Below are 12,442 nucleotides of genomic sequence, written 5' to 3' on the forward strand. Positions count from 1 at the left end.
AAGCGCTTGGCTACACTTGTAAGTGCAACTCCACGGCAATTTTCTGGAATATTCGGGTCTCCCTTTTTGTGAATAGGTATGATAATCGATTTTGCCCAATCTATAGGAAAGATTCCATCATTAAAACATCTGTTAAATAAGAACACCAGAAAATCAACAACATCTGTATTTGCCTGCTTTAACCGAGAGTGATTTCACTCAATATTTTATCTCAGTGGGCCTGCACTTTTACCTGGTTTTACATTATTTAGTTAATTAGGAAAATCAGAAATCCTCAGAAAAGTCGCGATATTTCCCATTTCCTGTAGAGTCTGTGTTTGTTTCGAACAGAGTCCAGTGTTTTCGGGCATCCACTTATTGGTTGTTCTTCCGGATGTCATCACTGTCGGGATGTGCTTCTCCACAGCGCTTTCTGGATCTCTTCCTTAATTGATGGTTTTCCAAGTTTCTTTGACCGATTTGTTGGAGAGTAGTTCATCCCAGTCTGCTTCAGCGAGGTCCGAATTTATTCCAGCATAGTTTCCCTAACGCCAAAAGGTATAAAATTTATATATCTTTGATTTGACGAGCACTTAAAAAAACAACTTAAAAAAAAATTAAAACAAACAAAAGTTATTTCACCCGTCTTGCTTTATTCTGTTCATATCAGTATTGTCAGAAATGGGTAAAAAAAAAAAAATTGGCGAGTGACCATCTTTTAATCGATCATTGCGTCTCAACGCAGATCGATGCTCTATCTTTCACTCAAAAGTGTAGAGAGATGTTGCTTACATTCCCCGCAACTAACCGGAAACGCGTTACGCTGATGTGTTCGAGCTTCCTGTCTCTTCTTTGTATTGTGGAGTGGAACCAAGTAAATTGAACAGAGGAAAAACATGGCAGCAGGAATGGCGAGCGAAACTGCACCAAATCCTTTGACGCTGCCTCCGGTTGTAAAGGCACTGTTCAGATTGCTGCCTGCAAAATCATTGTGCACTGTTGCAAGGTTGGTTCTTTTGTTGAAAGGTATGTTTATGTTTAGTCTTGGCGTTCGGCTTTTCAGTTTCCGCGCTGTTCGTCACAAACTGTGACAATGCCCATTGGAACTATGTGCAGCAGGCTTCGTTTACAATTTCTGCAAAATATTATTACAGTGAAACATGAAATCATACCTTTATTTAGGACTGACTCATAAAGCTTGAGAGTATGAAGTCTTATTTAACCAAATGTTATTCTTCAGTGCTTTGTATGTTGATAATTTAACATAGATTACTAAGAGAGATTTGAATGGTATAAATTTCAGTTGAGGTATCTGTGGACAAAATAGTGGATTACTTTCAACAACAAAAAGGATTTATCTGAAGGTATTTAGAGTTAGTGCAAAATGTTTGGAGAGGGAAACAACGTGTGCCTTTGTGCAGATAACTGGGTTTTGGTTGGGAGTGTTTACTTTATGTGAGTGACTTTGCAACCTTTTCTTCTTCCGCTAGATGACCAACATCAGTATGTTGATGAAAACTATCGTGTTGTGGGAGGTTGTGGTATTAACTGATAGGAGAGATGGCCGCAGTCCACTGGTGTGTTCGCATCACCAGCTTGGCCAATCCGGCTGCCATAGCGGTCCCGGGGAATACATCCAACTGGCACAGCCCCAGCCTTCAACGACACTGCTTACCAGTGGAAAGTATCAGTATCAGTAGCTCAAGGAGGTGTCACTGCATTTGGACAAATCCTTATACGCTACACCACATCTGCCAAGCAGATGCCTGACCAGCAGTGTAACCCAATGCGCTTAGTCAGGCCTTGAGAAAGAAAAAAAAGATGATATTGATGATAATGATGATGATGATAGTAATAATAATAATAATAGTAATAAATGAAAATAAAATAAAAACATAATAATGATGATAAATAAGCAAATAAGCAAATAAATCTAAAACATGCAGACACACATTCACACAGGCACACACACACACACACACACACACACACACACACACACATATGCATAACAGATATGCAACAGACATGCAGTTTCACAGATAGGAAAGCACAAATAAATACACATAAACGGACATGAGCCCTCACACACACACACACACACACACACACACACACACACACACACACACACACACCATCTCCCAAATTACACTGCACTCACCCCCATCTCCCCAACCTCCTCCACACACTCATTCCTAGGCTACGTATCACAGCTTCCACAGCACACACACACACACACACACACACACACACACACACACACACACACACACACACATATGCCCATATCCCCACCCCCCACCCCCCACCCCCTCCAACACACACACATACAAATATATGTATGCACACCTGCATGTTCCAATATTCTTTTGCTCCCAACACACATGCACATACATTATATATATATATATATATATATATATATATATATATATATATATATATATGCACACCTGCACGTTGCAATATTCCGTTGCTCCCACAGTACAGACATGCATACAGTATACACACACATACCTCATCCTCTACACACACACACATGTACGCACACACATACACGCACATGCACAGAGCTCTCCTGACTCATGTGTACACTTACACACTCGCGTGCACACACACACACACACACACACATACACACACAGGTTGTCACAGATTGGCCACAAGAGGGTTGGGAAAAGATCTCTGATCTCGTCTACCATGTTGCTCAGTCTGTTGTATTGGAAAAGTCTACAGAGACTCTGTTCCGTTTTGAAAAAAAAATGTGCAGTGTTGGTTTGGAAATGCCAATATTTGTTTGATTTGCAAAGCATCGTGCTCTACCTTTCATGCTAGACTTATGGCGGCTCCCTCTCTCTTCCTTTATTTCTTTGAGGCAGTTGATCAACTTGATGGTGTAATGGCCTTGTACCTGTTTTTTTTATATTCTTTGACTTTCTGAGGATTTCCAATTTTCCTAGATGTAGGTCGCTCATTGTTGTTGCGTTACCAGCAAGTCTGTCAGCTCGCTCATTTCCCTTAACATCTGCGTGTCCCGGGCAGTATAACCATGTAAGTTTTTTAATCTGAAAGTTGTGCATATCGCGCATTGCCTCATGCCACTCTGGGCTTCCCATTCCACTTTCAGTTTTCTGTATGAGTTTCATTGAGTCCGTTAGAATCATGGCATGTTGGTTTTCAAGCATATATATGGAAATATGATAGCCACTGGAGAGCATGTGTCACAGCTTCAGCTTCCATAATTAGTCTGGAGGTTGTGATTTTGTAGGCAGTATTCTCTTCCCAAATTGTTTTTCCATTTTGTTTCACAGTGAATCCCCAGCCGGATTGGTCTTTGATGACTGAGCCATCTGTGTATATGATGATGTCCTCTTTTTTACTGTTTTCTTCTATGAGTAGCTTAACTTCTGCATGTTTTGCCCTCTGGTCATTCCCGACAATATCTTTCTAGAGTGGGTGAAATGGCTATGTTGAATAGGTAACAGGTTTGGGGGGTTTTCCTTCCATTCTTTTGTTTCTTTCAGGTCTTGTAGTCGGCATACTAGCTGGATTGTGTCTTCTGCTCGCCCCATCCATGATCTTCCTCGTCCTAGATCAGTAGATGGCTGACTTTGCAGCAGGTTTTGAGGGTTTTCTAATGCTCTGAAGTAGGTCTTAACCTATTCTAACAGTTTCTGGCCAGTGGGGGAAAAAAGAAGAAAAAAAGTGGGGGTGGATGGACTTGCTGGCAGGTAGGGGGAGGGGGAAGGGGGTGCAGCAGGGGGGTGGGGGGGACATGTAACATGGAACCCAAAATACCCAATAATAACTTCAACATGGATGATAAATTATTTGGTCTCTCATCGTGCTGATAATGAAACTATTATGCGGTCATTACCCCATGCAATAAAACTAAACAAAGTCATGCAATAAACCATTTATTTTATTTATGATAATATGAAACTTGTAACGTGCATAATGTGGAATCCAAGTTACCCAAACTAACTTTCCCAACACAGATGTCTGAATTACTGGGTTTATTTTAATGCTAATAATGAATCTGTCATTCAGTCTTTTGCTCGTGCGATGAAATTAAACAAAATTTGTGCAAAACTATGTAGTTGTTTATGATTACTTGAAACCTGATCACATATCTAACAGGGAACCCAAAATACATGAACTAACTTCCCCAAGGTGTGGACTTCTGATCCAGAGTTCACTAATGATCAGGGTACAGCTTCAAGCCATGTTTTCATAAATGTGCTGTTATGTCCTCGACAAAAACACATTACTCTGATCCCCCTTGCTTGACCCAGCAGTTTCTTCTTCTTCTTCTGCGTTCACTCGTATGCACACGAGTGGGCTTTTACGTGCATGACCGTTTTTACCTCGCCATGTAGGCAGCCATACTCCGTTTTTGGGGGTGTGCATGCTGGGTATGTTCTTGTTTCTGTAACCCACCGAACGATGACATGGATTACAGGATCTTTAACGTGCATATTTGATCTTCTGCTTGCATATACACACGAAGGGGGTTCAGGCACTAGCAGGTCTGCACATATGTTGACCTGGGAGATCGTAAAAATCTCCACCCTTTACCCACCAGGCGCCGTCACCGTGATTTGAACCCGGGACCCTCAGATTGACAGTCCAATGCTTTAACCACTTGGCTATTGCACCCGTCGACCCAGCAGTGAATGGGTACCTAAGTTTGGTCAGGGAAGGTTAGTTTCAGTTTCACTTTCAGTAGCTCAAGGAGGCGTCACTGCATTCGGACAAATCCATATACGCTTCACCACATCTGCCAAGCAGATGTCTGACCAGCAGCGTAACCCAGCGCGCTTTGTCAGGCCTTGAGAAAATAAAATAAAATAAAATAAATAAATAAATAAATAATTAATAATAATATAATTAAACAAGAAATAAATGAGTAATAATAATGATAATGAAAATAAAATAAATAAATAGATAAATAAATAAAATAAATAAATAAATAAAAAAGACAACAATGATGATAAATAAGCAAATAGATGTATAAAAAAAACAACAACAAAAAACCAAAAAAAAAAAAAAAGACACACATTCACACATACACACACACACACACGTGCAGGGAAGGTTAAAAAGGTGGAAGTTGGGAATTGGGCCCTACAGTCTGTGCAACGGAGTCCTAGATACAGTGTCTGTGAAATGACTACCCACACACACACACATATAAATATTATTAGTAGTAGTAGTAGTTCCTTTTTATGTATTTATCTATTATTTATTTACTTATTATTATTTTATTATTATTATTATTATTATTATCTTTCTTTTAAAAAGAAAAAAATACATTTATTTTTAATTATTTATTATTATTATTAGCTTAAAGAAATATATTTTCATTTATTTTATTTATTTATTTATTATTATCTTTTTTTTTTCTAAGTGCGTTGGGTTACGCTGCTGGTCAGGCATCTGCTTGGCAGATGTGGTGTAGCGTATATGGATTTGCCCGAACGCAGTGACGCCTCCATGAGCTACTGATACTGATACTGACTACCCTGATGGCTGCCAGAGCCATGGGACTTTTGACCCCTTAACTGTCACTGACGAGTACACTTGTGGTGAAGGGCTTTTGCCTCACTGAGATAAGATTGGAATTACAGGTCAGGATATCATTATCAGTCACCATTTATTACTTGGATGTCTTCCTCTCGGAACAACATATTGCCTTTGATCAGTGAACTAAAATCTGTTCAATTGTTGAAAAGCATACAAACAAGTTACACTGCACTTCAGACTCACGCCACACTGATGTTATTTCGCCTAGGTTCAGCATTCATGGGGTTAACCTAAATATGAATAAGACTTGATAGTATATAACTAATATAATAATAATGATAATAATAATATAAATAATGCCACATGATAATGGGTAATTGGGAATATTTAGGAACCAGGGCCAGGGTTGTCTGAGTGATCTTAGCAGCATAAAGTTAGCAGAGCATGAAGAATTTTCTCAGGTCCAAGCTTTTATTCATAGAATTTGGAACACTCTTACTCTTACTTTGTGCTGCTAAGAATGCTCATGCAACCCAGCCCAGAAGAAGAAAAGTTAGGATAATAATGTGTTGACTCGTTTTTGGTCTGATGTATAGCACATGACATGTTGGTGAACTGAATTTTATGCTTGATATACGGTTATACCTGCCCATCCGATTGTCCAGGATAGTTTCATGTTTGGGTGGATTAATCAAAATATGCTTTCTCCACCCTGATAAGTGTGTGTGTGTTTGTGTGTGTGTGTGTGTGTGTTTCTTTGTGGCTCTTTGTGTGTGTGTGTGTGTGTGTGTGTGTGTGTCACTGTGTGTGTGTGTGTGTGCGCACAAGTGTGTGCCTCTGTATGTATGTGTGTGTGTGTGTGTGTGTGTGTGTGTGCAGTGTGTGCCAGCTTTGGAGGAGCGAGGCACAGATGTGCCTACAACGACGGCGACAGTACAGCTGGCAGTTCTTTGAAGATGGGTCTGGCCTCGTTGTTCTCCAACATGTACAGCGTTATTTTGAGGTCTGTGTTTTTCAATTATATTTCTTTTCTTTTATTTATATATTTCTTTCTTTCTTCTTTTTTTTTTTTTTTTTCATTTTAAAATTTCACATATGATATGTGATTATTTTGAAGTCTATACTTTATTTATATGAATTTATCTTTTCTTTTCTTATTATTTTTGGCAAGTTTCACAGTCTGTGTTTCTGAACTTCCCTGTTCAGAATGCCGAAATCACTGAAAATTAAAATGCTGCGATAGATTTTCTCATGTACTTTTTTCTGATCTTGGATATGTTACGGACACAATTTTGAATTAAAGCGTTGCATGCAATAGCAAACACTTCATTGTTGAAAAATTGATGGACATCACAGTTGTCGCTGCTTCTTGCATCATATGTTGGCAGCCTACACATATCACGACCTGAACAAAATACACTATTCAAGTTTTCAAGAGAATGGAAAACAATGAAGCTATGGGGGGAAAAAAATGATCGCATGTGATACTACAATTTTAAATGCAATATGCAGCATTTGAATGTTCTAAAACTACGAGGGTCATTCAATAAATAAGGTGAATTTTTCGGTATAAGGACTTCTAATACAGATAGAAGGTTACTTTTTTTTTTTTTTTTTCAACGTAGTCTCCCAGCACTGTCACACACTTTTCCCATCTGTGCACAAGCTTCCGTATTCCCTCAGCGTAAAACTCTTTGGACTGATGTCTCAGCCAGTCGCTCACAACACTTTTGACTTCATCGTCACTTTCAAACTTCGTGCCTCTCGTGAACACTTTCAAGGGACCAAACAGGCCAAAGTCCTTGCAATGTCATCCACTGTCACCCTTCTGTCAGACTGAATGAGGTCATTGACTGATTCGATCACCTCAGGAGACCTCACTTCTGTAGGCCTTTCATTATCATCTTCTTTTGAAGATTGCTTATGATGTGGTTATTTTGAGGTCTTTGTTTATAAATTTCTTTTCTTTTTCAGATTTCTTATGATGTAGTTATTTTGAAGCCTTTACTTTTATTGTTTATTTTCTATCTGCAGTGTGTGTGTGTGTGTGTGTGTGTGCTTATGTCTCATGAGAGCTGTGTGTGTGTGCTTATGTCTCATGAGAGCTGTGTGTGTGTGAGTGTGCTTATGTCTCATGAAAGCTCTGTGTGTGTGTGTGTACTTGTATGTGTGTTTAGGGGGGTGGGGAGGTATTGTTGGAGCTGCGGAACTGGGACCATCCCAACACCAGCTGTCCTAAAGCTGTATTGACACAGAGAATGGGGATGTAACTTGGACAAGAAACTCGACACTGTTACCTATTTCTGGTCCAGATAGTGGGGACAGCTTCTGGTCCAGATAGTGAGGACAGCTTCTGGTCCAGATAGTGAGGACAGCTTCTGGCCCAGATAGTGAGGACAGCTTCTGGTCCAGATAGTGGGGACAGCTTCTGGCCCAGATAGAGGGGACAGCTTCTGGCCCACATAGTGGGGACAGCTTCTGGCCCAGAGAGTGGGGACAGCTTCTGGCCCACATAGTGGGGGCAACTTCTTGGCCCAGAGAGTGGGGACAGCTTCTGGCCCAGATAGTGGGGACAGCTTTTGGCCCAGAGAGTGGGGACAGCTTCTGGCCCAGAGAGTGGGGACAGCTTCTGGCCCACATAGTGAGAACAACTTCTTGGCCCAGAGAGTGGGGACAGCTTCTGGCCCAGATAGTGGGGACAGCTTCTGGCCCAGAGAGTGGGGACAGCTTCTGGCCCACATAGTGGGGACAACTTCTTGGCCCAGAGAGTGGGGACAGCTTCTGGCCCAGAGAGTAGGGACAGCTTCTGGCCCAGAGAGTGGGGACAGCTTCTGCCCCAGAGAGTGGGGACAGCTTCTGGCCCAGATAGAGGAGACAGCTTCTGGCCCAGAGAGTGGGGACAACTTCTGGTCCACATTGTGGGGACAGCTTCTGGCCCAGACAGTGGGAACAGCTTCTGGCCCAGTTAGTGAGGACAGCTTCTGGCCCAGATAGTGGGGACAGCAGTTGCCCCCTCTGCTAGCCTGAGGGACACAGTGGGACACAAGTGACTGATTCATGTGTGTGTGTGTGTGTGTTTGGCAGGACATTCCCTTTCGTCCCAGTACAGTGGTGATTTTTATGACAATGGACCTCTGGAACTGGTTAGGCCATCACCAACTTGGACATAAACGCAGGCATGGGGATCACAGCTGCCGTGTGGAATGGAAAAAATTCTGCAAAAACGTTTTGCCTTCAGGCTGCCAAGTGTTCTGTAGTATAACGTCAGGTATTGTGGGTAAGTGCTGTTTGCTTTGCCTGCATCTGTGTGTGTGTGTGTGATGAACAGTGTGCTTTGAGTCTGTATTTATATATTAATTTTGAGTGGCTGTTGGATTTTTTTTTTTTTTTTTTCATTTGTTCAGTAGTCTGTAGATGGTACTGTTTCTTGGAAATGATTTCAGCCATCACCTCAGTGGAGAGGCAGGGGGATAGAGAAAGTGAGAGGAGGAGGGAGGAGATGATGGTGGTTTGAAAATGACAGTGGCTGGATCTGCACTGTGTAGATTTCATGGTTGGTAAGAAATGTCATGACTGCATAGGTAAGTAGTTAGTAGCTCTTCTCTGCTGCTCCGTCCCCTCACACTTGTACATCCTAGTAGTCACATGGAAATGATAGGTGGGGGAGGGGGGGATGTTGGAAATGATAGGTGGGGAAGGGGGGGATGTTGGAAATGATAGGTGGGGGAGGGGGGGATGTTGGAAATGATAGGTGGGGGAGGGGGGGTGTTGGGGGAGGGTGGGGATGTTGGAAATGATAGGTGGGGGAGGGGGGGTGTTGGGGGAGGGTGGGGATGTTGGAAATGATAGGTGGGGGAGGGGGGATGTTGGGGGAGGGTGGGGATGTTGGAAATGAAGTTCCTGTTTGAACAAAAAATGATAATAATGACTGCTCTTGTTGTTGTGTCAGAATATCAGATCAGAGTGCCAAGTTTAGAGAATACAAAAAATATAAATATAACAGTAAATGCAGTTTGCATATAATTAGGCTTCATTTTTTATTTTTTTGTGCCCATCCCAGAGGTGCAATATTGTTTTAAACAAGATGACTGGAAAGAATTGAATTTTTTTCTATTTTTATGCCTAATTTGGTGTCAACTGACAAAGTATTTGCAGAGAAAATGTCAATGTTAAAGTTTACCACAGACACACACACACACACACACACACACACACACAAACAACCGAACACCGGGTTAAAACATAGACTCACTTTGTTTACATAAGTGAGTCAAAAAACCATGTGATTCCTGTCTATCATCAACCCTGGGATTCAAGAAAATAGTGGATTTTTGGCGGTGGCCATTCCTGGCAATTGACCACTGTGAAATGAGTGTTGAGTGACAGGTAGGGGCCACGCCCCCTCCCCAAATTCTGTCTGGCGTTTGACCTGTTGTCTTACACCACTCCTCTATCTCTCCCCCCTCACTGCTCAAATCACTGGAAAGTGCCACACCTTCACTGTCAGTCATGGTCACTCACTCAGAAATGATGTCTTATTGCATAGATGGACTGTAGGAAGAGTAAGGTGTTGTCAGTTTTGTCACTGTTGTTGTCACCACCTTCCAGTTCAAACGTATCAGAAGACAAGACCGATCCATCTCTCGTGGTTATACTCACACATAATTATCAGCACAGCTTTCAAAGTTGTGTAAATCCACTGACTGGGACCACTGTCATCACTTCACGAAGTGTCCAATGCCTTTTTGACATGTCAGGCAAACAGTCTTTACATGCACGCTCCGAGTGGTCCAGTTAGCAAATCATTGAGGAAAATGGGATCTTCCACCTGGCGATTGCTGGCAGACACATTAAATGAACAATTCATAGCCTGTTTATGTTCATTGTACCAAACTCCAGTGAAGGAAAAATCAAAATACATGCAGGACATTAGCTGATGTCTTACAGGCACTGTGGCAACACTTTATGCAGGACATTAGCTGATGTCTTACAGGCACTGTGGCAACACTTTATGCAGGACATTAGCTGATGTCTTACAGGCACTGTGGCAACACTTTATGCAGGACATTTGTGGATGTCTTACAGGCACTGTGGCAACACTTTATGCAGGACATTAGCTGATGTCTTACAGGCACTGTGGCAACACTTTATGCAGGACATTAGCTGATGTCTTACAGGCACTGTGGCAACACTTTATGCAGGACATTAGCTGATGTCTTACAGGCACTGTGGCAACACTTTATGCAGGACATTAGCTGATGTCTTACAGGCACTGTGGCAACACTATGCAGGACATTATCTGATGTCTTACAGGCACTGTGGCAACACTTTATGAAGGACATTAGCTGATGTCTTACAGGCACTGTGGCAACACTATGCAGGACATTATCTGATGTTTTACAGGCACTGTGGCAACACTTTATGAAGGACATTAGCTGATGTCTTACAGGCACTGTGGCAACACTATGCAGGACATTATCTGATGTCTTACAGGCACTGTGGCAACACTTTATGAAGGACATTAGCTGATGTCTTACAGGCACTGTGGCAACACTATGCAGGACATTATCTGATGTTTTACAGGCACTGTGGCAACACTTTATGCAGGACATTAGCTGATGTCTTACAGGCACTGTGGCAACACTATGCAGGACATTAGCTGATGTTTTACAGGCACTGTGGCAACACTTTATGCAGGACATTATCTGATGTCTTACAGGCACTGTGGCAACACTTTATGCAGGACATTAGCTGATGTCTTACAGGCACTGTGGCAACACTTTATGAAGGACATTAGCTGATGTCTTACAGGCACTGTGGCAACACTTTATGCAGGACATTAGCTGATGTCTTACAGGCACTGTGGCAACACTTTATGAAGGACATTAGCTGATGTCTTACAGGCACTGTGGCAACACTTTATGCAGGACATTATCTGATGTCTTACAGGCACTGTGGCAACACTATGCAGGACATTATCTGATGTCTTACAGGCACTGTGGCAACACTTTATGCAGGACATTAGCTGATGTCTTACAGGCACTGTGGCAACACTATGCAGGACATTATCTGATGTCTTACAGGCACTGTGGCAACACTTTATGCAGGACATTAGCTGATGTCTTACAGGCACTGTGGCAACACTTTATGCAGGACATTTGTGGATGTCTTACAGGCACTGTGGCAACACTATGCAGGACATTATCTGATGTCTTACAGGCACTGTGGCAACACTATGCAGGACATTTGTGGATGTCTTACAGGCACTGTGGCAACACTTTATGCAGGACATTAGCTGATGTCTTACAGGCACTGTGGCAACACTTTATGAAGGACATTAGCTGATGTCTTACAGGCACTGTGGCAACACTTTATGCAGGACATCAGTGGCTGTCTTATAGGCACTGTGGCAACACTTTATGCAGGACATCAGTGGCTGTCTTATAGGCACTGTGGCAACACTTTATGCAGGACATTAGCTGATGTCTTACAGGCACTGTGGCAACACTTTATGCAGGACATCAGTGGCTGTCTTATAGGCACTGTGGCAACACTTTATGCAGGACATTAGCTGATGTCTTACAGGCACTGTGGCAACACTTTATGCAGGACATTAGCTGATGTCTTACAGGCACTGTGGCAACACTTTATGCAGGACATTAGCTGATGTCTTACAGGCACTGTGGCAACACTATGCAGGACATTTGTGGATGTCTTACAGGCACTGTGGCAACACTTTATGCAGGACATTTGTGGATGTCTTACAGGCACTGTGGCAACACTTTATGCAGGACATTAGCTGATGTCTTACAGGCACTGTGGCAACACTTTATGCAGGACATTAGCTGATGTCTTATGAAAATAAAGGGAAGTTAACCAGGCGAGTGCCTATAAGTTATAGGCACTCAACTGATTAAATTCCCTTTATTTTGTA

At 42.2% G+C, this 12,442-nt stretch overlaps 1 protein-coding gene across 2 annotated transcripts in view; it reads left to right on the plus strand.

The window, feature by feature from the left end:
- Nucleotides 1-851: 851 nt before the first annotated feature.
- Nucleotides 852-12,442, plus strand: part of LOC143296991 (F-box only protein 22-like) — a 28,350-nt gene continuing 16,759 nt past the window's right edge. For both annotated transcript variants that reach the window (XR_013057212.1, XM_076609097.1), the window contains exons 1-3: nt 852-985; nt 6,388-6,511; nt 8,593-8,785. Coding sequence is in view for 1 of the 2 variants with exons in the window: in XM_076609097.1 (XP_076465212.1) it covers nt 876-985; nt 6,388-6,511; nt 8,593-8,785 (427 nt within the window). In the remaining variant the exon portion in view is untranslated. The remainder of the gene's footprint in view (nt 986-6,387; nt 6,512-8,592; nt 8,786-12,442) is intronic.

This window comes from Babylonia areolata, chromosome 22, assembly GCF_041734735.1.
Source record: "Babylonia areolata isolate BAREFJ2019XMU chromosome 22, ASM4173473v1, whole genome shotgun sequence".
In the NCBI taxonomy this organism is placed as follows: Eukaryota; Metazoa; Mollusca; class Gastropoda; order Neogastropoda; family Buccinidae; genus Babylonia; species Babylonia areolata.